This window comes from Pyrus communis, chromosome 2 (assembly GCF_041283825.1).
Source record: "Pyrus communis isolate YQ-2024b chromosome 2, ASM4128382v1, whole genome shotgun sequence".
Classification (NCBI taxonomy): Eukaryota; Viridiplantae; Streptophyta; class Magnoliopsida; order Rosales; family Rosaceae; genus Pyrus; species Pyrus communis.
The window spans coordinates 27,051,049-27,079,020 of record NC_142566.1 but is presented as its reverse complement, the minus strand read 5'-3'; the positions used below and the strand labels follow the sequence as shown (position 1 = coordinate 27,079,020).

Here is a 27,972-nt window from a genome sequence, read left to right as displayed (position 1 = left end):
TGATCTTAAAAATAAAAAGTTTAAATCATGATTATAACATTACGGAATGAGAAACAAAATAAAAAAGAAAGAGGGAGAAAATTTAAATATAAAAGTTGCTAGCATGTGTTCCAAAGAGAAAAGCTACAATTAATTGTTTCTACCATAATATTGAAAAGCAAATATAGTTTTTTCTTTAATGTGGATCTTTTGCAAAACTTGAATCTAGCCGTCCAGTGATCTGATAATGGCATCATGGTTTTCCACTGGAAACGTCCTTCCCTTGGGTTTTTTTCAAAAAACAGCTCCTACTTTTCCACCGTCCTATCACGTGTTGGTAGGGTTACAGGACCACTTTTGTTTCACCGGGGCCTCAATTGAAGGTGCTTGCAGAAGACTCATCAATTTCCTTGTCTTCAAGGCTGCATTATTGGCTTCTTCTTTGTTGACCGCACTGTTTCAGTTTTTCTACAGTGGAATTCCCTTTTTGCCCTTGTTGGCCACGCGTTTTTCATTGTTAATCTTTGTGCCTTCTTGTTCGCTTTACCTTTTGCTTCATCTGTGCTTTCCGTGTCTTCCTTTCGCCCTCTGTTTTTCTTGAATCCTCCGTTGCTCTCGAATCTTTCGTTCCTTATTTCACAAAATATTCACCAAACAGATCCTGATTTTCGTTTCTTAAGGGATTTTGTTTGCGCTCTCCGTTTTGAGGGAAGTTGTGTTCCTCTGTAAAGCTTGCTGTAGAACTAGGGTTCTGGGAGTTTTGTGGAAAGTCATAAAACTCGTTTCTAGGGTTCTTAAACTTGCAATTGGCGGGCCAAAACTTCATAGTATTTGTTTCTTTTGCCGTTTGGGATTCCGGAGTTGTCGCTGGATTTCTGGCGAATATGTAGCGCGGTATGGGAGCGGCTGTCTTCAGATCACTGTGAAACAAATTTTATTGAACTCAGGTACATTCTATAATAGCTGTATTTAAGTTTTTATTTTGTCAAGGCTTTCGTGCTTAAAAAGGCATTTTGCGTTTTGCTACCTCAGTTCATCAATCTCAGATTTGGCAGCAATTGGAACACTACTGTTATTTTTTGGGTATGTTATATGTCCTTCCCTTAAATGGATATCATTTAGTGGAAGAACCCATATGTGGTGTTTACTTTTAGACAAGATGAGAAGATGTAAACTGTTAGAGCTCCGTACCATTTTTCAACTTCTTTATTAATGTGAATATTATTTACCGAAACATGAACATGTCATGAAACTGTTCGTTACAAACCATTCATTACAATTTTGCACCAACTGTTTTTATTATGTTTAACAGTTTTAAAACCCAGAGCATGACTTTTTGCTAATAATCTAAAAAGATGGTCTTTCTAACATTTTTATTTTCTTTTTGCAACTGTATATGAACCAGGACTGGAGAGTTTTTCATCGTGTTCGAAGCAAGGCAAGAAACGTCTTATCTTATTATATAAGTGTCATAATATAATTGGTTTGGCACTTGGAAAAGCATTTCAACCCCTTATTTGATACTCATGTTTTTGGGATTCTGAAAAGCTTCTCATAAAAGTGGACACATTAAGAGTATTATAAGCAAGTGGTACTAATTAATAAGTTATTCTGGAAGGATTAAACCCCAATTAATAAGAAAATTAAAAAGAAATAAAGTAGCCATGACTGGCAAAGGCAAAGTGAAAGCGAAAGGTGGAATATTGGATTGGGATGTAAGTGGAGGACACGTAGGCGTTCTTGTATATATCTGAGTGCTCTGGCATTGCTCCATCCACCTTTTCCTTGCCCTGCCCGCCATGTGCCAAAACTATATCACTCTGACCCTACTTTCTCTACCTTTTATATTTCTACATGAAGATCGATCTGGTTCTACCGTTCTACTTTCAGTGTTGAATATGTTCAACCGCTTATAATTATTTTAAGAGTATTATAATGTATTCTTTTATGTTAAAAATTGGAAGCATTTGAGATATAGCATGGTAGCAACCACATATAATAAATAAAGAATGATGCTAGATATACTACATTTGCAAACTAAATAATGTGTTACAAATAAAAAATAAGTATGTTAATTAACAGTTACGTAATAATCTAATTATTAATTTTCATGTCATTTAATTTACAATTTTTTACTAATAAATTTAGTTTTTTTAGCATTAGCCATAAACAAAAGTGATCGAATAAAAAAAAAACTGAAATGTGAAAGGATAAAGGATATTTAAAAAAAGGGTAAATTATATTTGATCCCCTCAGGTTTAAAGTCGATTTCAATTCTTTACAATATCTTTAAAATATTTCAATTTCATATATTTACTTATCATTTTATTTCAATTTCATATATTCGTTATAAAATTTATTAAATAAACTGTTAAATGATGACGTGACAAATAAAGAATCCTCATTTGTATTGACTGACTGCCACATTTATGCAGCGTAACTAAACCCTTGATAAAAAAAATTAAAATAATTAATTTTAGAAAAATAAAAATAAAAAAAGCCAAAACCTAGTTTGTCTTCCCACCCCTTCTCCCCACCCGCAACCGTTTACTACTTCCCTCAGGGCTACCTCGAGCAATCTTCCACCTCCTCCTCCTCCTTAAGATTGGAATTCCTAATTGGGTTTCTGAATTGTGAACAGGATAAAGCGTTCTGGGTTGGGTTCTCTGCGCTTTCTCTCGAAGCATTCGAATTATGGAGGGTTTGCAGAAGTTGATTGGGAAAATCCCAAAAGACCCCCCAAAATTGGGCTCCGCTTCAGCTTCCTTCAACACTCACCGTGGGACTGAAGGTCTCGCCGCCGCTCTGTCTTCCTCCGATCAGTCTCGTATTTTGCTCAACAGACCCGCAAGGTACCTCTAAAGTTTCAGATATTTTAATGGTACTCTGTAAATTGGGGAGCGTTTGGTTTGGGATGGGAGGTTGTCTTTGAAATCTCAAATTGTAGGATTTTTTGCTCAATGATTTCCGCAATCATGGTTTAGGGTTCCAGAGGCTTGGGTTTTGTGGGGTTTAGCTTTCAATGATTTTCCATAATCGATTTTTTCAGTCAAGATGAATGAGAGTGGGTGGCAATGTTTGGTGGGCTCTAACTTCGATTGTTTCTTCCCTCATTCACCTGGGACTTTCATATATTTTCTCTTGAGTCCATCAATTTCCTTTTCTTCAAGGCTGCCTCTTCTTGACAGAGAAAGGGAGGAGATTTCGCATAAATAGTCGTGAAGTAGTTGAAGAGTCCCTATCTCATCAATTTTTTTTTTTTTTTTCCAGTCGTGATATGAACAACTGCAGTGCCATAACGGTCGATTCCGCCATGACAGCCCACGAAGTCTCCTCTTCATCCTCCTCCAAGTCAAAACTCTGGAATTACACTGTGTTTTTGAGCTTCAGCGGCGAAACGCGCAATGGCTTCACCGGCCACCTCCACGCGCAATTCAAAGACCGGGGATACCAGGCTTATATCGATGAGGACGATCTAAAAAGAACGAAAGAAATAAAAAAGGAACTGTACCAGGGAATTGAAGAGTCGAGGATCTCTATCATTGTCTTCTCAAAGATGTATGCAGGTTCGAGTTGGTGTCTTGACGAGCTGGTTAAGATCATGGAGTGCAGAGACAAACTGGGGCGAGATGTTTTGCCAATATTCTATCATGTTGATCCTTCACATGTCAGGAAGCAAAATGGAGATTTTACCGAAGCATTTCAGAAGCACGAAAAGGACATCCATGAAGAAAAAGATGGCAAGACACGTGAAAAGGTAAACCAGTGGAGAAGGGCTCTTACAGAAGCTGCAAATTTGTCTGGCTACCATCTTAAAATCACTGACAATAGGTAATCATTCACCTGCTTTTCAAGATCTGAAACATTATAGTGAATGACTTAATCTCTCATACAATTTGATCATGCTTAATTAATACACCTTAATCTCTCATATAAAACCAAACCGTAAATGGAGTTTAATTAATGAACGACTTTCGTTCTTTTAATTAATCACACACACATATATATAGGAATCCTTTAACAAGAGGGATCCTCATTTTTCTAAAAAAAGAGGACAGCCTTTTGATCATTGGATTTGACTTTAATGAAATTGTGTGGCATGTGATTTAATCTCAACCACACAATTTCATTAAAGTCAAGATTTAAAAAAAAAATGAGGATCCCTCTTGTTAAAGGGTATATATATATGTATGTATGTATGTATGAAGGAAAGAAGGAAAGAAAATTGTTTATGTACTGCTGAGTAGGGACAATTTTTCGTCCTTTTATTCAAGTTGAACAAAAATTATCCGGTTTCTTTTCTAATATTTTTGTAATCTTTGTTTTTTATATTTATTTTTTTTACAAAATTACGCCTGCGAATTTGGTTCAGTCAGATTTGAATTGTTTTTGTTTTAGGGGCTGTTACATCCAAATATTTTTTATGAAGTCTTGAGGTGCTAAAGTAATCTTCTGACATTCTAATATTAATTAATTAAAATATAATTAATAGAAAATTAGATTATAAGCCCTAAATAAGATCTATTTTTCGTTAAAGTTGAGTGTAAGATTAAATATACTGATTTTGGTTCTTTGACTTTATATATCACCTGAAATCTAGCTAATAATTATGAACTTTTGTTTTGCTTTATTTTGACTATTATAAATAGAGGATGTTTACTTAATCTGTATTCAATACTGGTAAAAAATTGCAATGTGTTAATGAATATCATGCATTTTTTTTCAAAAAAAAAAAAAAAAACTAACTTCATCACCGTGGAGAGACCCTCCTAAAAATATAGAAGAGACTTCCTCAAAAAAAAAAAAGAAAAAAAAAAATATATATATATATAGAAGAGAAAGACTACCATAATGATCATGCTATACATATATTACATATATGTTTGCTCATATATATATGTGTGTGTGTGTGTGTGTGTGTGTGTGTGTACAATTTGTATATCTATTCATATGTACATAACTATATATTTATGTACTGATGTGCCTATACATCTGAATCTATGTGAATATGTGTATCTACATATATAATTATGTACCTTTATTAGTGTATATTGTTTATTATGTCTGCATATTAGTTCAATTTTTTGGTTTTTTGTGATTGTCTGTACAAATTTTCATATATAGTTTAATTCTCATTAACAAGATGTTTATAAAAATCTTCCATTTTAAATTGCTAAATTTGATTTGTAGAAATAAAAATTCATATTTTTAAGGCCTACTTGATGATTAAATTAGGAATTTTAGAAAGAAAATTTGAAAATAATAAAAGTGTGCAGGGGTATTTAATATGACGTGATAATGAGTTTTAGAATCAGGGACTAAAGTTAGATTTATAAAAGTGTCCTAGTTATAATGAAAAAATAATCTTATTTAGGTCCTTAAGTCTAAATGCCCCTATAATTAACATGCTTAATTAATATTTTACAGAAGCCAAACATTTATTAGTGTGCTTAATTAATACACCTTAACCTCTCATTTTACACTCCCAACTTTCTATAATTAGAAAAAAAAAATATACTTGTGAGAGAAGTATAGAATAAGTTTTTAAAGTGTTAATAACAGTTCCCTTAAATAATACAACTAACTTTTATCAATGAATGACTGTTTCTTTTATTCAGTTCGGTCACAAAATCACATGCTAGTAGCAGCCTGGTAGTGTGTGTGTGTGTGTGTGTGTGTGTGTGTATGGAGGAAAGAAATTTGTTTATGTACTGATAGCTCCTACTTTGCCTTCATTGAGTCCCACTAATGCTTACGAATTCAATTTTCAGGCACGAAGCAACGGTTATAAGAGAAATTGTTGACAAGGTTATTACGAACTGGCTTTTGACCATAAACATATTACCAGCGGCCAAGCACCAAGTTGGAATCGATTCTCGGATTAAAGATATTATCACTTATCTTTCAAGTGATGGATCAGATGATGTTCTCATGGTTGGAATTTGGGGGATGGGTGGATTGGGTAAAACAACAGCTGCGAAAGCCATTTTTAACAAAATTCATCATAAGTTCCAGTTCAAATGTTTCCTTGCCGACGTTCGCGACAATACAAGTAAACATGGTCTGGCTTATTTGCAAGAAAAACTTATTTTTGACATCTTGAAACAGAAGTCTGAAATAAGCAGTGTTGATAAAGGTATCAGTCTGATAGAAGATCAATTTTCACATAGAAAGGTACTTGTCATCATAGACAACATAGATGAAGTGGAACAATTGAATGCAATAGCTGGAAATCACAAATGGTTTGGTCCTGGAAGTAGAATTATCATAACGACACGAGATGAACATTTACTAAAGCAAGGGAAAGTGAACAAGACATATCCGGCTCAGGAATTGAATAAAGAAGAAGCTCTAGAGCTCTTGAGTTGGCATGCCTTTGGAAATCGACAGCCTAGCGAAGGATTTCTTGAACTCTCAGAAAAGTTTGTTTCTTACTGTGATGGTTTGCCACTAGCCCTTGAAGTTTTAGGTTCTTTTTTGGTTAAAAGACCCATTGCAGAGTGGGAATGTGAATTGAAGAAATTGAAAACAACTCCTGAAGGAAAAATAATAAAACCACTAAGAATAAGCTTTGAAGGGCTAGATGATACACAGAAGGCTATATTCCTTGACATATGTTGTTTCTTTATTGGAGAGGACAAGGACTATGTCGCAAAAGTATTAGATGAATGTGAATTTTTTGCGACAATAGGAATCAGTGTCCTCTGTGAACGATGTCTTGTAACTGTTGAACGCAACAAGTTGAATATGCATGATTTGCTTCGAGAAATGGCCAGAGTAATCATTTCTGAAAAATCTCCTCGTCAGCCTGAAAAATGGAGTAGGTTGTGGAATCCTCAAGATGTCACCCATGTATTAACAAAGAAATCTGTAAGTACATTCCCAATTTAATTTTGAATTAATGCATTGTACAAGAAAAGCATATATGTAACCGTGTGCGTATGTCTATTACACATTAAATAACATTCATGTGTAAATATGTGCGGTTGCACAAAGAATGTTAAACTAGCCAACAATAGTACTTTCATATATTCATCGTATGTGATTTTGCGTAATGAATAGTAATACAGGTAAACATATGCAAATAATCCGTTTCTTACCACTATAACCTTTTTCTGTTAACAGGGAACCGAAGAAGTTGAAGGACTTGTTCTACATTTCCCTGATTTTAACAAGTCTAGTTGTTTCAGTACAGAAGCATTTGCCCATATGAATAAACTGAGACTGCTTGACCTCGAGAACGTAGAGCTCAATGGAGAATACGAACATCTCCCCAAAGAGTTAATATGGTTGCGCTGGCATAGATGCAGTTTGCAGTCCATACCGGATGACTTTTTTAATCAAGATAAACTAGTTTTTTTAGAGATGATCGGCAGCAGTCTGGTAAAAGTTTGGGAGGGTTCCAAGGTACAATCAATTACACAAAAATGATGTTGTGTTTCTATTTTGCTTTTGGATTTCCTTCTCTTTTTCATGACATCTTCCTTTTGGATATTAATTTTAATTTTTCTTTGCTTTTCTGCAACAGTCGCTTCAGAACTTGAAAATCATTAATCTCAGTGGTTCCGGTTACCTAATTAAATCACCGGACTTTTCGCAAGTCCCAAATCTTGAAGAGTTGATATTGGAAAGCTGTATAAGTTTGTTAGAGATTCACCCCTCCATTGGTAATCTTACAAGACTCTCTTTGGTGAACCTTGAAGGATGTGACAAGCTTGTTTCTCTTCCACGGGATTTCTATAGGTTGAAATCTGTGGAGACTGTTCTTCTTAATGGTTGTCATCAATTCAGAGAACTGCATGAGGATTTACGGGAGATGGAATCATTGAGAGTACTTAAAGCTGATCAGACATCCATAAGTCAACTACCACATACCACAGTAAGATTGAAGAAACTCACTCATTTATCTATAATGGCAGCGCCTTGTGCTGAACGTTTGTATGCTTACTGTATGCCAACGGGCGCATTAGACGATGATGGAATCCCCAACCTTCGTATCATTCGTCACACAATGGGCGCATTAAACGATGATGGAATCCCCAAGGATCTTGGGAGTCTAAGTTCTTTACAATTTTTGGATCTTGGAGGGAATGATTTTCATACCCTACCAAGCTTCAGTGGTCTTTCAAAGCTTGAAACTCTACTGTTAAATAAATGCAAGTTTCTTCATACAATCCCCGACTTACCAACAAATTTGAAATTTCTGGATGCCAATGGTTGCCCTGCATTGGAAACAATGCCTAATTTTTCAGAAATGACAAATATGAGAGAACTGGATATAAGTGATTCACCCAAACTCATTGAGGTTCCAGGCCTGGATAAGTCATTAAACTCCATGACATTGATTCATATGATTAACTGCACCAGTCTCACAGCTGATTTTAAGAAGAACATCCTACAGGTACCTCTCTTTCTCTCTCTCTCTCCCCTATGTTAATTGCCTTCCTATCGATCGCATGCACACACAAACGCATATGTGCATGTATATATATGACACTTGTTATTGTATATATAGGGATGGACTTCCTGCGGACTCGGTGGCATTTTCCTCCATTGGAGTTATGTTCCTGATTGGTTTGAGTTTGTCAATGATGGCAATAAAGTCAGTTTTGATATTCCCCCTAGTGAGGATCATAATTTTGAAGGACTGACTCTGTTCTGCATTTCCCAATTTTCTTCCACTCTTGCCATTACTATTGTAAATAATACCAAGCATACTAAGTTGCGGGAGACCATCACAATCAGATCATATCTGCGCGATTATCTTTGGCAGGGACATATATCGAACGATAAGCTCAATTTGCAAAGTGGGGATAAAGTTGATGTAATTTTTGGAGACAGGGATTATCCTGATAGAATGAAGAGAATAGGAGTTAATCTAGTATGGGACAAACCTATGAAGTAAAATATGCATGATTTGCATCGGGCTGTTTATGTTTTTGACCCATATTCACCTCGGTTCTATGATGAGGCAGGACCAAGCCATGACGCTTCTGATAATAATCATCCCAGTAATCAAACGTGAATTACTACAGATGACAGAATGGAAAAAGGCAAAAATTGTGAAGTGAAAGCATCACCTGTCTCACCAGATTGGTTCGATGTTGAGGCACGATCAAGGCAGTGATGCATCGTCATCATCAAGCTCATCCTCATCTTCACATATCTGAGTTCTTGGTCTACAGATCACCGCTAGCTTCATCATCAGCAAGTCAACATTTCATATATCTTTCAGATTCTTGTGATTTTTCCAGTAAGTAATTGTTTTGAATTTTGAAGATATATTGCATTCAGAAACATTTCAGCATTACAAAAACCCATATAAGTCAAGCATCCAATGATTCGAGAAATACCATTCGAATTCGCAGAAATACTTGCCCTACAAATGCACCACACATTTTCTTGTCAAATGCATTTCTCATTTTACTCGCGTAACCATACTTAATAGTCAACACTGGACATTACATAAACTAAGATACTTGCAATTCAAGAAGGCCATACCTCCACTGTGAGATACATAGGCATCTGTTTCTTCTTCCTTAGGGTTTTCGTCTGCAAGACCAGCTTTGAATGGGGAAGCGTCACTCTTATTGTCCATAATAATTATTTTCTCACTTTCTTCACCCACAACATTTTTGGTCTGCATAAAAAGAACATTACTACATTAGCTTCTTAAAGTTATATTTGCATGGCAGAAAAAAAAAAAAAAAAAAAAAAAAAAGCACAAATTTTCTAAAAAGATTTTGGGACAAAGAAGACTTACAACTGATTTCGAAAGATTCTGTATTTTCCACCAGGTTCTGCCTCACATGGCTGTCTCTGATCACCTTCTTAAGCTCTTCATTTCCACTCTTCAAAAACCCATCGGCAGAATGCCTCAGTTTTTCAAATTCCGTCACAGCAATGTGTTTTTTGTTCAAGTGAATCGTACTGTGAAGCTTCCAGCAACTTGCCAAGCATGACAAGAGAGCATGCAGACGAAGAACTCCTTTCAACAAGTCTTTGGCAATGTCTTTCGGCTGCTGCCATTCGAACCTCATCCCTTTCGACTAGGAATCAATCGTGCGGTTCAGCTTCTGAGCTCCTCTGGACACTTCCATGAGCTGAAAAGATGAAGGGATCCGATACTCCCCTGCGATCACAACATCCTTCTCTGCCTTGTGATCCAAACTTGGTTTTCGAGTTCTTCGACTTTCCATCTTCTGCTCTGTTTTCAGGGAACCACTTCGATTTTCTGGTCGTGCCACAATCAACAATTCCTTTTGGATCATCACAACATACTTCTCTTCTTATTTTTACATACTCTAGATAAGATATATGGGCACTAGTGCAATCAAAGACCTTTTTCTAAGAAGAAGACAATTAAGCATCCAAGTTAAAGAAAATCAAACCCCTAGCTTCACCAGCATCTGGATTTCCTTTCTCTAAGGATAGAAACTGTTCTTTACTGAATTTGGATTATCGCACCAAAATTTGTGTCTAGGATTAGATGAAGAGAGAAAATGGACTAGATACTTAGTCAGTAACGTCATACCCCAAGACCAATGGCTAATGCAAGTTAGAATGTACCAATCAAATAATGGGGTTTAAGGAATGCATTTCAGAATACTTCATACCAAAAATGTCGATTCCAAGTTGAGCATAGATTGGAGAGAAGAAGCTATCCACAAAGTGAATAAACCACCATGCGATATAGAAAGTGATCGCTATTGGAAATAGGACACACTGCAATGGAACAAAGAGTGAGAAGCTAATATGATACATATGAGCAAAAAGCAATCTCGAAGAAAAAGAACAGAGCTTTGATCCCTTTAGCTTCTATATTAAATGCATCCATCAAGAAAATCCACACACATGATATGATTAGTGTAAAATGACATGAAATGGGTTCAGTCTAAAACTATAAGAGGCTAAGTTGTACATTTCTTGAATTCATCTAAGCTAGAGGCTATCCCTGTAGCAAAACTCCTAGAATTCATCTAAGTTTTGAGTCCCTATCACAACTAAGCATTCCATCTTTCAGCATACCTCATGGGTCAAGCTAATAAATTTAAGAAATTTAACTACACTCAGCTCCAAATCTTAAGAATAATCAGAAATCCAACAACTTTAAAGATATTTAACCCTCCCCACAACATGAATTGATGGTTTACACACAATATCAAAGGGAAAATAGTATTGCATATGAACATGATTTGAACGAAATAGGATCCAGAAGAAAGAAATGCCCACCGTTTGTAGGAGGAAGAGCGATAGAGAAACACTTTAATAGGTTTCTATGAAAGATGTCTCAATCCAATATTTTAGGAGAGGGGAGAGGTTTTTAAACTTGAAAAGACTTCTGATTTCTTTCACACATCAAAGTCATAACACTACATGGCTTTTATAGCCACTACAATACATCATCATTTATTTAGCTAATTATAAGCTACTTAATAATTGAAACATCTAGAGAAATCATGATTAACTCTAGAAATTCCAAACATCACAACTCTAGAACATCTATCTTTCTTAACCCTGATTGATGACTCTTGGTAACTTAAATTTGGATTAACCTTCCAACACCATTCAGTCATGAACTTTTTTCTGCCCAACTTCTAATAACTTTGGAAAACGTCTGCGCAGAGATAAAAGAGATATGAATGATTGTTATGAAGATTAAGAAAAATGAGCACAGACACTCAAAAGTATGGAAAACTCACGCGGCAACTTAGGCCATCAAAAGTAACTAACTTTTACCGGTTCTTGATAAATTACTGCGACTTACAAGACAAATTTTTACATGCGTATCAGTAGTATAATGCAGCAGCAACACATTTATACTGACTAAAAGTAAAACGCTACGATGCCACAAAATTTCTTGTAGAAATGCCTAGATATACCCGAATCAATTGTTTGATCAACTTATCACATTACTTGGAAGCTCAAGCAGAGAAAAAGAGCTACTCACACCCAAATTTCCAACCAAGGAGCTGAAAGTAATACCGAAAATCCAAATTAGCACGTTACAAGTCCAAATGAACTGATGAAAATTTGACAAACAAAGCAAGACCCAAATCTGAGTTTGCTCCTCCATTAGCCTTAGGAAACAGTAAATCAGACCAAGTCAAACACAAAATTAGAAACTTAGTCAACAAAATCAACCCATATATTACAATTAACACAAACACACTAACTCACTAACTTCAATTAACACAACCATACCAACGCCAAGTACACAATTTGATTGGTGGAATACACAATCCGATGGTCTTATAAGTGTTGCACTTGATAAACGTTCGTACCCCAGAAACTATTTAGGCAGAGGGTAATACTAGAGGCCATCTACTTAAACTATATTTTGTAGACCATATGATGTGGCGGTTGATGATTGAATTCCTTCTTTAGTCATTTAAATAAAGAATTCAATTATTAAACGTCACATCATTCGGTTTACAAAATATGATGTGACGGAAGGAAAATACTGAGGAGACCATCTTTTTAGACCATATTTTGTAAATCATATTATGTAGTAGTTGGTAGTGGAATTCTATTTTTAATAAGGATAATGCTAGGAAAACTAAATTTTTAAATCAAATGACGTGTTACTAATAAGAAACAAACACATTAATCGACACTTAATTAATAATCCAATTATTTGATTTACAAATTTGATTTAAAAATTTTAATCACCCATTACTCTTTTAATAATTCAAAGAAAAAAAATTCAACAATCAACTGGCAGATCAGGTAGCTCTTTTTCAAAACATAGAAACAAAATATTTGTAATCAATAAAAAAAAAGGAGAGAAAAGTCTTCAAATAATATTCACAATTTTGTCAAATTTTTGGTGGGATATTATATTCACAATTACCTGATTAAAAGACCAAAAAGTCTTCAAAACGCTTTCCCCGTCCCCTTGTATGAACAAAATCTCAAAGCCGTAGAAATTTCACCTGCCTCCTCTGAGCTCGCCGGAGCTCCCTCCGAGATCTCAACCTCCTCCGCAAGCCCGCCCTCTGCTCTTTTGGCTTCAAAGATCCGAGCTTTTCTGTATGTTGGTGATGTACAATTTCTTCCATAACTCTAAATTTCAGTCGAATCAATCGTCGTTTAATGCATTAATTTCATACCCAAATAGTAGATCGGCATAATTTTCAAAACCCTTATCTCAGATTTCTCTATGAAGTGTTCACCTCTTCGATTTCACTCGCTTGCCTCTGTTAGTGTAGCCTTTCACTGTCCGTGTAGCTCTTGAAATTTTGAAGATCTCCTGGTTTTTTTTGCTCTGAAATCGAATTGGTATTCTAGGTAGTGACAATGTCTGCGATTAGAGTCGATTCCGCTAAGCCGTATTTCGCTACGAGCAGTCTAGTGATTGGGTATGCTCTCTGTTCTAGCTTATTAGCTGTGATAAACAAGTTTGCCATTACCAAATTCAACTACCCTGGCCTTTTGACTGCATTGCAGTACCTTACTTCTGCTTTGGGAGTTTGGGTTTTGGGAAAGTCGGGATTTTTGCACCACGATCCCTTCACATGGCAGACGGCGAAGAAGTTTTTACCTGCTGCACTTGTGTTCTACCTTGCTATCTTTACCAACACCAATCTTCTTCGCCATGCCAATGTGGATACTTTTATAGTATTTAGATCCTGCACACCCCTTTTGGTTGCGTTGGCGGATACTGCATTTAGGAAACAGCCTATCCCGTCTAAGCTTACCTTTGTGTCGTTGTTGATCATTTTGGGTGGAGCTGTTGGTTATGTGGCCACAGATTCGGGTTTTACTTTGACTGCGTATTCATGGGCGTTTGCTTATTTGGTGACCATTACAACTGAGATGGTTTATATTAAGCATATGGTCACAAATCTCGGGTTGAACACATGGGGTTTTGTGTTGTACAACAATCTTTTGTCACTGATGATGGCTCCTCCATTTTGGATAATTACTGGAGAGTATTCTGATGTGTTTGCTGCTTTGGGGTCGAATGCTGCGAATTTCTTTGAACCTGGTGCACTTTTCGCGGTCTCATTGTCATGTGTGTTTGGATTGCTCATCAGTTTCTTTGGGTTTGCAGCAAGGAAGGCAGTCTCTGCTACCGCATTTACTGTGACTGGTGTTGTGAACAAGTTTCTTACGGTTGCAATCAATGTGCTAATTTGGGATAAGCATGCTAGTCCATTCGGTTTGCTCTGTCTCCTCTTAACAATCGTAGGGGGTGTTCTTTATCAGCAGTCTGTAACTGGAGTAAGCAGTGCTCCGTCACCACGTGAAGCAACAGCTTCTAAGCAGGTTCTCAGTGAGGATGATGATGATGACTTTTCCGAAGAAATTCAAGGGACGGTAATTTCCGGTAAACTTGCTTCTAAGTGAGAATTCCATTCTACTTTGTCATTTTGTAGCCACTGGTGAAGCTGCAGTGCATGTTTGAAGTTTTATCTTCAGCAATTAGTAAATTAGGAAATTTTCTGTATTTGATATCGACAATTATTTGTTAATTATGTTATTATAATTTGATATCCTGTAGCACTTCAGCTCACCTTATCACCAGTGATTAATGACAATGCCATAATTTTTATCTCAAAGTTATGTTGCATATGATTCATTTCTATAAACATCACGTCCTCGCTTTCAATTTACACGAATGCTGTGCAATCTTCGTTTTCGATCTGCATTTTTTCTTTCTGTTGTGAAGAGGCTTGAGAACGTGCATACAGACAGTGGTATCATGTCTGCGCCACATCCACTTTCTGAAGTTATGTCTTACAGCAGTTTCCATGTCGAACTTCATGTTTTTCTAATAGTTAATTGATCCAATATTTTCTGGAGATTCTTTGATTACAATAGACACCAAAGCTTTGCGACTTTTCAGTGAACAAGAATTTTGAAGTTTGTTTATATGTTCAAAGCTACGTCACCAGAAATCCTTACAAGAACAAGATCCGTCCCTAAACCGATGAAAGCGGCTTCTGTCCCGCACGATTATTTCTCTGTTGTAAACTTTCGAGATGAGCTTGGTTGCAGTGTGGCAATCGCTGCATACTCTCAGGTTTTTCACTACTCGTATTGTTGTCCTCGGTTTTGTGCTTATGAGCCCATATGCAATTGCCAGCTTTTCACTGTGGAGGCTGAGTGCAGTCTCCTTCTCTTCTTCATCGATATCCAACAACACCTCGGATTTCTCAGGAACATAACCGGCTTTCTTCAACCGGCTGATCATGTCTTCCAGCATTTCATAGATGCTTGTTGTTTGCGGGTGAGATGAATCGCCCTTCACAAATTCATGGACAATGCCATCAACCTCAATCAGACTGCAACCTGGAGCTTTCTTCACATTTCTTTCTGCCATGAGTGCCCTGATTCTTTTGGCCTCATCCCACTTCTTCATAGAACTATACAAGTTTGATAGAAGCACATACGCCCCATCATCGTTCGGGTCAAGTTCTAGAAGCTGTCGAGCAACTCTTTCTGCAGCCTCAACTTTGCCATGGACTCTGCAGGCACCAAGAAGCCCTCCCAAAACAAAACGATCCGGCGGCATTTGCATCTTCCGAATCAACTCCTCTGCTTCGGCAATGCGACCAGCTCGGCCTAATATGTCAACCATACCACCGTAGTGTTCAATGCTAGGCTGAATGCCATGTACTTCAGACATTGAGTTAAAATGCGAAATCCCCTCGCCTGCTAATCCGGCATGACTACAAGCAGCCAAAACCCCAACAAATGTTATTGCATCTGGTTTCACCCCACTCTTCTGCATCTCATGGAAATGCTCCAAAGCCTTCTTCCCTTGTCCACACATCGCGAAACCGGAAATCAACGCTGTCCAAGTCATAACATCCTTCTCAGGCAGCTTTCGGAAAACTTCCAATGCATCGTCTATGCTCCCACATTTTGCATACATGTCAACAAGTGTCGTCCCAAGGGCAACGTCAACCTTAATTTTCTCCTTTTCTATATAGGCATGCAACCACTTACCAAGCTCTAAAGCACCCAAATGGCTGCAAGCAAGCAACAAACTCACCATAGTCACCTGATCTCCCTTTTCTCCTTTGAGCTGCATTTCGCGAAAGAGAAGGAACGCTTCATCGTAGTTACTATCCTCAACATATCCATTGATCATGATGTTCCAACTGAACAAGTTCTTCTCCGGCATCATGTCAAACAAATCTCGAGCAAGCGATACGCATCCACACTTGCAATAAACATCCAAGAGAGCCGTATTGAGCTTTAAATGGCTCCCAAAACCGTAATCATCAATGTATCGGTGTACCCTTTTCGCCATGTCTAAATCCCTCGCCCTCGCACATGCAGTCAAGACGTTAACCAAAGTAACCTCATTAGGATCCACATTTTCACTCTCCATCCTCCCAAATAACTTCAAAGCTTCAACGGGTTGATCCCATTTCGCATACGCGTCAATCATGGTTGCCCAAGAAACAACACTCTTCTCAGTCATTTTGTCGAATACCTTCCGAGCGGAGACCAAACATCCACAATTCGCATACATGTTCATCAGAGTGTTCTGAATGTATGCATCCGAAGCGAAACCAAACTTCGTAGAGTGGCAATGCAGCTGTTTTCCCTCATGCAAATCCCCGCACGACTTGAACAGAGATGGGAATGTGAACCTGTCAGGCACCCAACCTTGCAAAATCATTTCTTGGTAGAAAAGAATAGCGTCCCGGTTCAAATCCTTGTTAGTGTAGCCACGGATAACCGAGTTACAAGTGTAAGTAGTGGGATTGGGGATTTGGTTTAGGACTAAACGGGCATAACGGAGGCTCCCAGACCCTTCCAGAGCCGAAAAGGCGACGACTTTGCTGGCCGTGAAGGCGTCGAAGAAGAGCCCGGTTCGGAGAAGTTGGGCGTGGATTTGCTTGAGCTCGGACATTGTAGAGCATTTGTCTAGAAATGTGAGACATGGGTGCGGTTCAATTGGGTTTTTGGTGACGGTCGCGACGGCGGCCGTGGCGGCGATGGCGGTGGCTGTGGTGGGTTTGGTGTATAAGTGTGGGATGTCGGAATTGAAAGGCGGTCTAATGTGGTGGAGGGAAAGAGGAGCCGCCATTGTTGCTGGCTGCTCTGTGACTGTGAGGCTGACAGTTTTGTTGGTTATAACCGTTGAAGAAGCTTTACTTTTAACTGTTTAACGTAGAATATCTTCCACTGTGGATAATGCTATTATTTCCAAAACCAAATTGTGGTTACGGATGTTCCAGCTATCCTATATTCCGGATTTTTAACAGCTAAATTCTTAATTAAGAAAATAATGAATTTGATCTGGCCGTTAAAAATTCCGAAATATATTATACTCTGAAGCACCACAGGATTATCTTCGTAGTGTCTGCTAACCGATGACGCGACATGTCACTCATAAATATGACATTAGCAATATCGAAATTGCAGAGGAATGGCGTCGGCCATTCTGCGTGCATCTGCATGCCTTGTTCCATCAGACACCACAACACATATGTTTTTTCTCGACAGCATGTAGTGCTGGTGATAATGTTCATCACTTTGCCTCGAAACCCAGCAGGCAGTTTTTTGCCGTTAATTTGGTGGCCAATCTCGAAATCAGCAGAGAATCTGTACAACTTACTTGTTTTTGGAATTTGGTCGAGACTTGCAAGTTGTATAAGCACTTTGAAAATGATGATAACCTAGTTTTCTACCAAATCTTGAAACTCAAAACCTCTCTTTGCTTGAAGCGCACTTGAACAACACGAGATCTTCGAAAATATGAATGTTTTAGTTTTTCTAGGCCTGCATCTGCAATATTTTTTTCATTATTTTGTGCCGCACTATTTTCTTTAATTTTCTTCGCTTTAACTGACCCCAATCATGCCCTGCATCATTATACGAAAAAATGGATTCAACATGGCGGTTCAAATGGGGCTAATCTTGTAGGGTTGTAGGACCATAATCTTTTAGGGTTTTGGAGCATAATTCGAGCTGCTCTATAAGGTCTAGTCCCTAATTTTCAAGGTGAAAGGGTTGATAGAACAAAGCATCAACTCAAACGCTGTTGTGATGGTATTTCAAGTCAATAACGCATTGTCATGTGTTTTAACTTTCTCACGTGATAGTATATAATTGACTTGATATACCGTCCCAATGGCATCTCCGTTGCATGAAGCTTCTTACGTCTTCTCATCTACTCCACTGGCCTTACCCTTCTCTGATCCATACTCTATATATTGTACTGCCATCCAACATTCAATACATTGTGGAAGGTGGTGTTACAGTTGCTACATACCTATTACACTGAACTGTTTCAGTATTATAGCATTGCTGGCTCTCATTCTGCATAATATGGTAAGGTTGGTTGGTCCTGCTTAGCTGGATTGATTTGCTGAGCTAAAATCTAAGTGATGTGCTTTATTATGCCGACGTTCACATGTATCGGTTGGACCAATTTGGTTCGAAAAAGAGGGGTGGTGCCATGTGTGTCTTTCAATTATTATTTCGCAGTGTTTTCCCTGCTGTTTAACATTGCTGAGATATTGATTAATATATATACACACACACACACATATGTACACATATATATTGCTTAGATAATCAGAGATTCAGAACTCAGAAATTCTGAGATGGGAAAGCAAGATATTGAGGTTTCTGAAACAGTTAACGCCACTTCAATGACATGCATATAGATAATCATATGAAGAACATACCGACAATTAAGAAAGGAAGTAGGATTTAAATTGAGGGGCCAAAATTTAAAATGCTGGAACCGATATATAGACGATTGGATTGGAACCGATAACAACTATTTTTATGGTATATTAAAAGGAAATAATGAAAATTTTGTGGCAACTCTTGGAGGTAAAGGTGAATTACTAAGGAGGATTAGAAGGAAGAAGTTTACTTCATGTCCAAATCTTACCATTTTGAAGAAGATTGGAACTTATCAGTTCCTTCATAACTAATTCGTCTTCAACTCATCTATTTGAATCCAATCTTACGTAGCAAACAACCCCTTAACTTTGGCAAAACTCCACCCCGTTAGACAGAATTACGGTGTTAATACTAGCGACGTTAAAAACATATATCTGGACAATTATGGTATCAACGTTAACGTAGCTTACCGCACTAGGGGAAAGTGCAGATATATATATATATATATATATATATATATATATGTGTGTGTGTGTGTGTGTGTGCGTGTGTTTGTGTGTGTGTGTGTGTGTGTGTGTGTGTAAAGGTGTGATATATGATTATGATATGCATGAGAGGGTGCAATATATAACGTGATAGTGTCAGCAAAAACAACGGAATGGGACACACCCTGAGATGTCTGTCCCAAACACAACATCTTCTCACAGGAATGCTCTGGTCCCAACGGACCCCAACCCCCTCTCTCCTCTCTCTGAGACCGATCATCTGCTGTAAGAGAGAGAGTCTGATCACTGATTAGCAGCAGTGAGTCCGAAGGTCTCTCACCCCACCACCACCGCAACTGCCACCCCTCCTCACCTCGCCTTCTGAATGGCCAATGCCAGCGAAGGAGATATTGAAGTTTACTTTTGATTCCCACAGTGACTCAGTCCCACACGCGTCGGCATCTCATTCCCTCCCACTCAAAATTTGGGTCCTCATCCTCCTTCTACAGAGTCCCACGTCCTCGAGCATTACACACGGTTTTCACTTAAATTCATGCTTTTTAGGGCTCTGTGATTGCTTTCTGGTCCCAAATTCCATGTTACCTACTGGACCACCTCCTCATTAGGCTCTTACTTCTAATTCGGGAAATCTAGTTGCTCCCCTCCATTTTTTTTTTTTTTTATCTATGTTCCCCTATGCTCCATTTAGAATATATTAAGGGTTTCAATCAACCTCAAATTTTAGAGGATGTATATTGTCATAGTCAACTGACCTAATTATTATAAAATTTATATAAAAGTAATAAATAAGTCTAAGCATGCATGCAAAACCAACTCTCACTTCTACTGTATGAAGATCAAGTCTCGAACTTAAATTTAAGAAGTGCAAAATACGTTATCTTAATCAACTGATCTAACTTCTGACTTTATAACTGTTGACTAAGTCTAAAGCATGCATGCAAAAGAAGAACTCTTAACTATACTCAAACCCTAATAGTTAATCTCAGTTAAACCCTTATTTAGGCTTGTGAAATGGTCCTCATATTGTCCATAATCTAAGGATTCACCTAAAACCCTAACTATACTAGGAAAAAAGAACTTTCTACGTATTTCATGCAAATTATTGAATCATCGATCGAAATAAAAACCATCTACCTCTCTCTCTTTACCAATAATTGGCCATTTTCTTTTACCTTTCATCTTTTGTGGGAGAGCGAACATACAAAATATAATCTATATACATATATATATGCACGCACATACATGCATGGTATTTGTAAATTTTGATTATATGTTATACTATACAGTGTTGCCTTGATGGCCACGAAGTTCACAGGTCCTGAGAATTATGAAGAGACGCATGCATGTCTTGAATTTGACTCGTTGAGCTTTTCAATGGCCATTGCGTATTTGCATGAGCTCTGTCTTTGGTTCCCATTTAACTTTTTCTTAATTTACACGAGCGTGCGCGGATCAGATATGTTGCTTTCCACTCTAAAAGGGTTTTGGACTAAAGCACACGTACATCCTCCACTTACAATATAAGACTTTATAATAACTTTTTCCCTTATACAAAAAGAAATCAAACTCTAAACTTATTTTAATCTTAACTTAATATCGCCTCCTCTCTCGTTGCTACTCAAGCAAACCCCTAGAGCCTTCGATTTTCGTTTAACTAAGTTTGAATCTTGATCAGTTGGTCCATCAATAAACTAAAGTATCCCCTCTATATATTGAATTCAGATTCTCAATGGATCTCGTTGTTCGGTGCCATATGCCGAGTAATTATGACCGTTTAAGAGAACAAAAAAGAAATCTAAACCATTAATTTGTACAAAATGAACCAATAAAATGAACTAATAAAGATTATATAATTTAAAATAAATTGTCCGAATTATTCGATCGTCCGCTATAGATCGGATAGCAAGATCCTGAAAGGTGTGCATTTCATATAATTTAATCTTTACTTTTATATATTTAGGCCATGCTGATATGACACCCCTATATATATGTTTAGATTAATAGCCCAAAAAAGATTAATAGCCCAAGTTGTGGATCAAAATTGTACCTTTCCTTGTCCTGATTTTAATCTATTATATGTTCATGACATGGATTTATAATATGATTCACTTTAACAACGACACCTATTAGTAAAATACAAAAAATAAAATAAAACTAATTACAATGACACCTCCTGGTGTCTTCATAGGACACGTGTCCCAGTGATGCGGAATATTCGGCAGTATAATGTACAATGAAAATATAAACAAACATATTAGGCTACCTATAACCTAACAAGTTGTATTGAGTTTTTTTTTTTTTTTTTTTATGTAAATTCAATAACTCTACTGAGATTTCTCATAGAGAGCAAATTGAATTGAACGAGTTTATCATCACATAACATTTTGATTCAATAATGCAACGTTATTGAATCTGTTCAATACACATGATCTTGCATTATTGGACCGAGATACTATAATAATGATGAATCTGTTCCCTATAAGTCATCATCCTCTTCCTGGGTACATCCAATTTTTTAAACCAAAGTAACGATCCTTTTAGGTTTTGAAACATCATTTAAAAGCGACTGAATTTATATAACTAGCTAAATAAAATTAATATATAAGAAGGGAAGTATTATTAGCATTCCAAAAAATCTCATTCTACGCTTCTCATAAGTATATTTTTCTTTCCAAATATAGAAAGTTTGGAGCGTAGAATAAGATTTTTGGAGTGCCAATAACAATTTCCTATAAGAAAATGTGTAGTATTAGAAATTTGGTAAGAAGAATGAATCAAATATTTAATGTGATCAACTAAAAGTATGAAATGATATAATCAACTTTGTAATTGTAGGCCTTTAATTTGGATTAGATTATGAGATTTTTCTCGAACTCTTGAAAAAATATTCAGATGATAAATTAATTTATTCATACTATAATGAGAAGAGAGAGTTATTTCTTTCTTTTCTCACATTCATCTTCAGGTTGAGAGATTTTTTTGTATACTCGAAACACGAGCATGTACTTCATATGTATCATTATATAAGTGGAGAAATACTTTAAAAAAAAAAATTCCCTTCCCTTGTATACCAGCTCCATGTTCCGGATACATTGAAAAATTCCTTGATGGGTTCTACAGGTGGGAGCCAATCATATATGTAATTATGTGCATAAGAGAGCATTGGTGATCCTTAATTATTGTGTAATCTTATGTTGGGGTGGGGGAAGAGCCTAATGAGAGGCTAGGGTTTTAATAATTAACGAACTGTTGTTGTCAACACACCCGTTAACTCTATGGAGATTAAGAAACAATTCATTTTTTAAGCTCACTATTCAAAGAATTAATTATGGGTTAAAAGCGATTGCTAAGGGTTGAAGATCAAATAGTGGATTTAACTAATCAACAGCAAAAAGGATCAAATGCTAATGTGGATTAATTATAAGCAAGTAGACAATGAAATGACCTATTTACACAGTAAATCATGATTCATCTCATACAATTAATTAATATAGAGAAAATTTTATGGTAAACGAATAACATAAAATTTAAACTCAGGTCACACTACTACATAGTGATAGTCATATATGTGTAATATAGTATAGGTCGATGAAAATGATGACAAGTCATGAACTAGGTATAAATGTAACATTGTTATAAACTAATAACATTGTCAAGGCCCTATTAACGCAGTGTCATTTTTTATCCTCGAATAGTACATGTCGGGAAAAATACCGAGAGAGGAGCAAGGAAGATAAGGCCCCAAAGAAGGAAAGGAAAATCCGAGGCCTAATAGAATCATAAAAGGGATTTGCTGAGCATTATATTCGAGCGCTCACTAGTCTGGTTTGACTAAACCAACATAAAGCACTTTCCAACCAACATAAAGCACTTTCCAACCAACAATAACACATGAGTAAACTGACAACTTTATGGCACAATGCTCTAGGAACATGCTTACTCGGCTACTCATACAGCAATTCAGGCCACATGTCGAACACCAGTCAAAAGCAGAAGTCTAGGACGAGACATAAAGGCAGTTGGGTCGTTGCTCGAAAGGAATATCATTCACTTGTCAAGGCCAAGCATGTTGCTCGGTACTTCTTGGCCTAGAAAAACATGTAATCCCGATCGAGAAAATGTCACATCATCCCCGAATGTTGCCTGATGGACAAGAAAGCTATCAACACGCTAGTCTATGTAATTAGCTCATTTACTACTAGAATAGTAAAGTAGGTGAACCTATGACTGTTTAAGCTCACTCCTATAAAAAGGGGTGAGAACCTCTTGTAAATGGGTCGAACGATTGAGAAAGAAGAGATTCTAGACTATAGCCAAGTGCCTCGTGTAATCTCTAAATCAATATATTCCGAGCACCATTGTTGATGGAATCCAGTTTTGAAAGAGTGAATCACTTAAATGTCCATTATTTCAAAGTTTTAATCCCAAGTCCATCAAGGTTAATGGTTCTAATTTGTTAGCGTGCAAGTTTTAAGCGTTAACATGCCCTATTACTATTTACGTAAATCCAAGTACTGAATAATTTCTGCGTTTCTTTACTTCGATCATTTACTTAGATGCATATTATTTATTTAAATGTTTAATCACCTGCAACAGAGATCAGTACCAAATTAAGATCAACGAATCTTGGTTCATCGGGCTTAATTATATTCTCCTCTCTCTGCTCAGCACATGTAACAGGGAGAATCATATCAGATTTAAGAACGTCATTAGAGATCTTATCAAACCAAAAGAAAGATAATTAAAGAAATTAGAGATCGTAATAGTTTTTTTAATAGACAGGGTTCATGTGATTATTATTATATATATATATATATAAGTTTCTCGATGAAGGGTTCAGTATATATCTATTATCTAATATAATTCATCTGTTGTAGAGTAATTTCAATGGAAGTGCAGATTTTCATGTCAGCAAACGTTGAAGCCAAGTTGACCCAATCTCTTTATTTTCTGCCAGCAGATTTGGACACACTGTTTACTCCTGATGTGGATCATTATATGGACGAGAAAATTTTCAGTGTGACAGATCGCGTACATTGACGGAAAATTTTTTAGTATGATTGTCATACTATTACGTACGTCATTTCATGAGGTTAACTTTTGATTTTATAGGAAATAATAAATTTCTCATTTGATGAACAAGAGAATAACACATATAAAAACAACAAAGAAACAAAATTTCATGACAAAGAACAAAAGAAACTACATTGATCCACTATTGCTTGTAGCACCCGTATCTTTTTATTATCACTGTACCTTAAATCTCTGAAGTGTCACCGAATTAGCTTGCAAATACTACGGAGAAGTGCTTTAGAGTATCTTCAAAGGAAATGTCAAAACTGCCATCTATGCATATAATAGTAAAAATGGTAGCAAACTTTTTCCAACCGAGCCTTCAATTTCTTTTTTGGCGTTGAGTCATTTGAAGGTAAAGCTATTTGTTGTCAAATTTGACATATTAAATGATTTTTTAATAGATTAATATAATATATAATAAATGTTGTTATATTTTTCAAATATTTGATTGGTTGTCTTAATCATTGGACTCCACAAAAAGATAAAAAAGAATTATTAAATGATATTATTATTTAACATATCAGGTGGAGCAAAATATTTTACAAAATGTCAAACTGTCACATAAGCCATCAACTATCATTTTGATGTTTAAATTTTCGCATCTCCTGTGGAAATGCCCTTACACATCTTTTTTATCCTCCTTACACATTATCATCTCTTTTATAAAATTTCAAATTGAAGAAGTCAAAAGATAAATATAAGAAGTGATATGCATAAAGAAAAATTAATGTGTGGAAATCATATTTCATATTACAATACGTGAATTTATAACACCATCATCTATGCAACTATATGACCCTCAAACACTCGAACATTTTCTCACTTATATCTTCCATTCACTTGAAGATTCAACATTCAAATTCAGAAAAACACTAACCAATGATTTAGTGGACGGCCAAAAATAGGCCCCTCTAACCATTTGCAAAGAGATTAGTAGATTACAGCGCACAACTAATCCAAAAAATTATATATATAATAGGAGATTAAATTTTCTACATACAAAATAAATGCAGTCTTTTCGTGACTCCAAAATTAGGTTTATGAAAATAAAACTAATAAAAGTTAAGCTTATATTTTCTCTGAAAAAACAAAAATTAAATTTATAAACACGTATTAACTAATAATAAAAAAATTATACGCATTTTAAACTGGAAAAAAAATAAAATAAAGGAGAAGAACAGTGTATTATTCACTATACAGTTGGTGCTAGTGTGGACCACTGTAACTTGTCAGCTGTCACTCTCCCTCTCTCTCTCCTACTCAGTATTTCATCCATCTCTTTCCACTCGGTCACTTCCTCACTCTCACTCTCTTCCCCTCTACACAATTTTCTCTCTCTATCTTCCTCATGGGAAGAAGAAGATTCATCAGCAAACTCCCACCTCCTATCTGAATCCATATTTATCCTCACCCGCCCCAAAAAAAAAAACGCAATTCGAATTCCTATCTATGGGGCCGTACGGTTCCACCACCTGCTCAGGCGTCAGCAGCAGCGCCAGCTCCTCTTCTTCTTCCTCCGTCACCAAATCCCCAGCCGAGATCGATGGCTATTTGGCGGATGCGGGATACAAGGTCCGCGCCTCCGACCTACGACACGTCGCTCAGCGACTCGAGCACCTCGAAACCGTCATGGTCAACTCTCCCAGCGACCTCTCCCAGCTCGCCTCCGACGCCGTCCTCTACAACCCCTCCGACATCGCCACCTGGGTCGACTCCCTCCTCTCCGAGTTCAACCACCAGCCCCTCATGTCCCTCCCATCCGATCTCGACTTCCCCGACGGCACCGTCATCAATAACCCCGCCGCCCTCTCCGGCGAAACATGGACCGACAACTCCTCCGTCATCTCCGCCGTGCCGCAGCAGAACCACCAGCTTACCGTCGTCACCGCCATGGAGGAAGATTCGGGGATTAGGCTGGTTCACTTGCTCGTCACGTGCGCCGAATCCGTCCAACGTGGCGAACTCACATTTGCCGGCTCCCTGATCGAGACCATGCAGGCTCTGATGACACGTGTCAACACCAGCTGCGGCATCGGGAAGGTCGCGGGATACTTCATCGACGCCCTCAGCCGCCGAATCTTCTCGCCGCAGAGCTTCGGCTCGGCTGCCGGCTCGACTCACGAGAACGAGCTGCTCTACCACTACTTCTACGAAGCCTGCCCCTATCTCAAATTCGCGCATTTCACGGCCAATCAGGCCATCCTGGAAGCATTCCACGGTCACGATTGTGTCCACGTCATCGACTTCAACTTAATGCACGGCTTACAATGGCCCGCGCTTATTCAGGCCCTTGCTCTCCGCCCGGGCGGGCCTCCCTTGCTTCGGTTGACCGGCATTGGACCACCGTCCCCAGACGGCCGCGACTCGCTGAGAGAAATCGGGCTCCGACTTGCCGAGTTGGCCCGGTCCGTGAACGTCCGCTTCGCCTTCCGCGGCGTGGCGGCTTCGCGGCTCGAGGACGTGAAGCCGTGGATGCTCCAGGTGAGCCCGAAAGAGGCGGTGGCGGTGAATTCGATCATGCAGCTGCACCGGCTGCTCGGATCTGACCCGAACCGGAATTCCCCAATCGAGATGATGCTGTCCTGGATCCGGAACCTCAACCCGAAGATCGTGACGGTTGTGGAGCAGGAAGCGGACCATAACAAACCTGGTTTCCTGGACCGGTTCACGGAAGCGCTGTACTACTACTCCACCATGTTCGACTCGCTGGAGGCTTGCGCGATGCAGCCGGAGAAGACGTTGGCGGAAATGTACATACAGAGGGAGATATGCAACGTTGTGTGCTGCGAGGGAGCGGCTCGAGTTGAGAGGCATGAGCCGCTGAGCAAGTGGCGAACCCGGCTCGGGCAAGCCGGGTTCAGCCCGCTGCATTTGGGGTCGAATGCGTTTAAGCAGGCGAGTATGCTTCTTACTCTTTTCTCGGCTGAAGGGTACCGCGTGGAGGAGAATCAAGGCTGCCTCACTCTCGGGTGGCACAGCAGCCCTCTCATCGCGGCTTCGGCCTGGCAAGTAATGTCTATGGCGGAAGCCACAACCAACCACCAACCGGTTGGGATTCTTAGTCAGAATAATAATGCCAATCATGTCTAAATTTCCACCTTAATTAGCTTCTTTTAGTGTTCTTAATTTTACCATGAGTTTCTTGCTCTTTGTGCTCTACCTTAATGATCAAGAAAATGCTTATAATATGGTTAATCCTACTGCAAATAATATGGATGCAAATGGTCCAAATTTTCAAAATTGGAATGCATATCCCTTTATATTAGGATAATATCCCACATACAAGAATAACATATTTCGGGACAGCTTAAAACTCTTGTGCATTATTCTGGTATAAGCTGGTTTTTAGGGTTAAATTATATGGAAAACTAATAAAAAAATTTAAAAACTTTAAATTTTAACAATAAAGATAGAATAAATGGTAAAATAAATAGTATCATGATTAATTTTTTAGTATAAAAATATAATTTTTCGTTAAAATAAACAGTACCAAAAGTTTTTCGTTAAAATTTCTATAAATTATACCAATGAGCCCTTAACGAAAGCCCTTAACAATTCACATCGGAATCTAGATTACAACTAGGTCATTTCATGGAAGGGGCAACTTATAGGTCCCCAATGATATGTCAATGGATGCTGTCAGGCGGCAGAAAATTGACTCACATTAAACTTATCGGCGGCAAATTAACATGTTATTTTATCTGTTTTTCAAAACAAAACTTGTGGGGTGATGAGGAAAGACATAATCATAAATATTAAAATAAATTGTAACAATGATCCTTTAACTTTAACTAAATTAGAGTAATAGTTT

General features: G+C 37.7%; 3 protein-coding genes and 1 pseudogene across 6 annotated transcripts; 3 read left to right on the top strand and 1 right to left on the bottom strand.

The window, feature by feature from the left end:
• Positions 1–123: 123 nt before the first annotated feature.
• LOC137747501 (disease resistance protein RPV1) lies at positions 124–9,350 on the top strand. Of its 3 annotated transcripts, none has more exons than XM_088690025.1 (8): positions 124–926; positions 1,012–1,062; positions 2,621–2,831; positions 3,250–3,810; positions 5,751–6,849; positions 7,105–7,386; positions 7,508–8,380; positions 8,495–9,350. In XM_088690025.1, exons 3-8 carry the CDS (start codon positions 2,674–2,676, stop codon positions 8,882–8,884), a joined length of 3,363 nt encoding a protein of 1,120 aa, XP_088546151.1. In that variant the 5' UTR covers positions 124–926; positions 1,012–1,062; positions 2,621–2,673; the 3' UTR covers positions 8,885–9,350. The 3 variants fall into 3 exon arrangements, with proteins under 3 accessions (XP_088546151.1, XP_088546154.1, XP_068343726.2); XM_068487625.2 differs by lacking the exon at positions 1,012–1,062 and adding an exon at positions 1,385–1,417 and having other exon boundaries at positions 531–926; XM_088690028.1 differs by lacking the exon at positions 1,012–1,062 and having other exon boundaries at positions 525–926.
• A 3,516-nt stretch (positions 9,351–12,866) lies between these two features.
• Positions 12,867–17,489, bottom strand: LOC137748485 (pentatricopeptide repeat-containing protein At5g06540). Its single transcript, XM_068488646.2, has one exon. It carries the CDS (start codon positions 17,027–17,029, stop codon positions 14,873–14,875), a length of 2,157 nt encoding a protein of 718 aa, XP_068344747.2. The 5' UTR covers positions 17,030–17,489; the 3' UTR covers positions 12,867–14,872.
• On the top strand, positions 13,279–14,543 carry LOC137748487 (GDP-fucose transporter 1 pseudogene; annotated as a pseudogene). Its single transcript, XR_015960161.1, has one exon. The product of XR_015960161.1 is annotated as a GDP-fucose transporter 1 pseudogene (transcript).
• Positions 17,490–25,449: 7,960 nt separating the features above from the next.
• On the top strand, positions 25,450–27,403 carry LOC137747534 (protein SLENDER RICE1-LIKE 1-like). The gene has a single exon (XM_068487664.2). The coding sequence runs from the start codon at positions 25,611–25,613 to the stop codon at positions 27,249–27,251; it is 1,641 nt and encodes a 546-aa protein (XP_068343765.2). The 5' UTR covers positions 25,450–25,610; the 3' UTR covers positions 27,252–27,403.
• Positions 27,404–27,972: the final 569 nt, after the last annotated feature.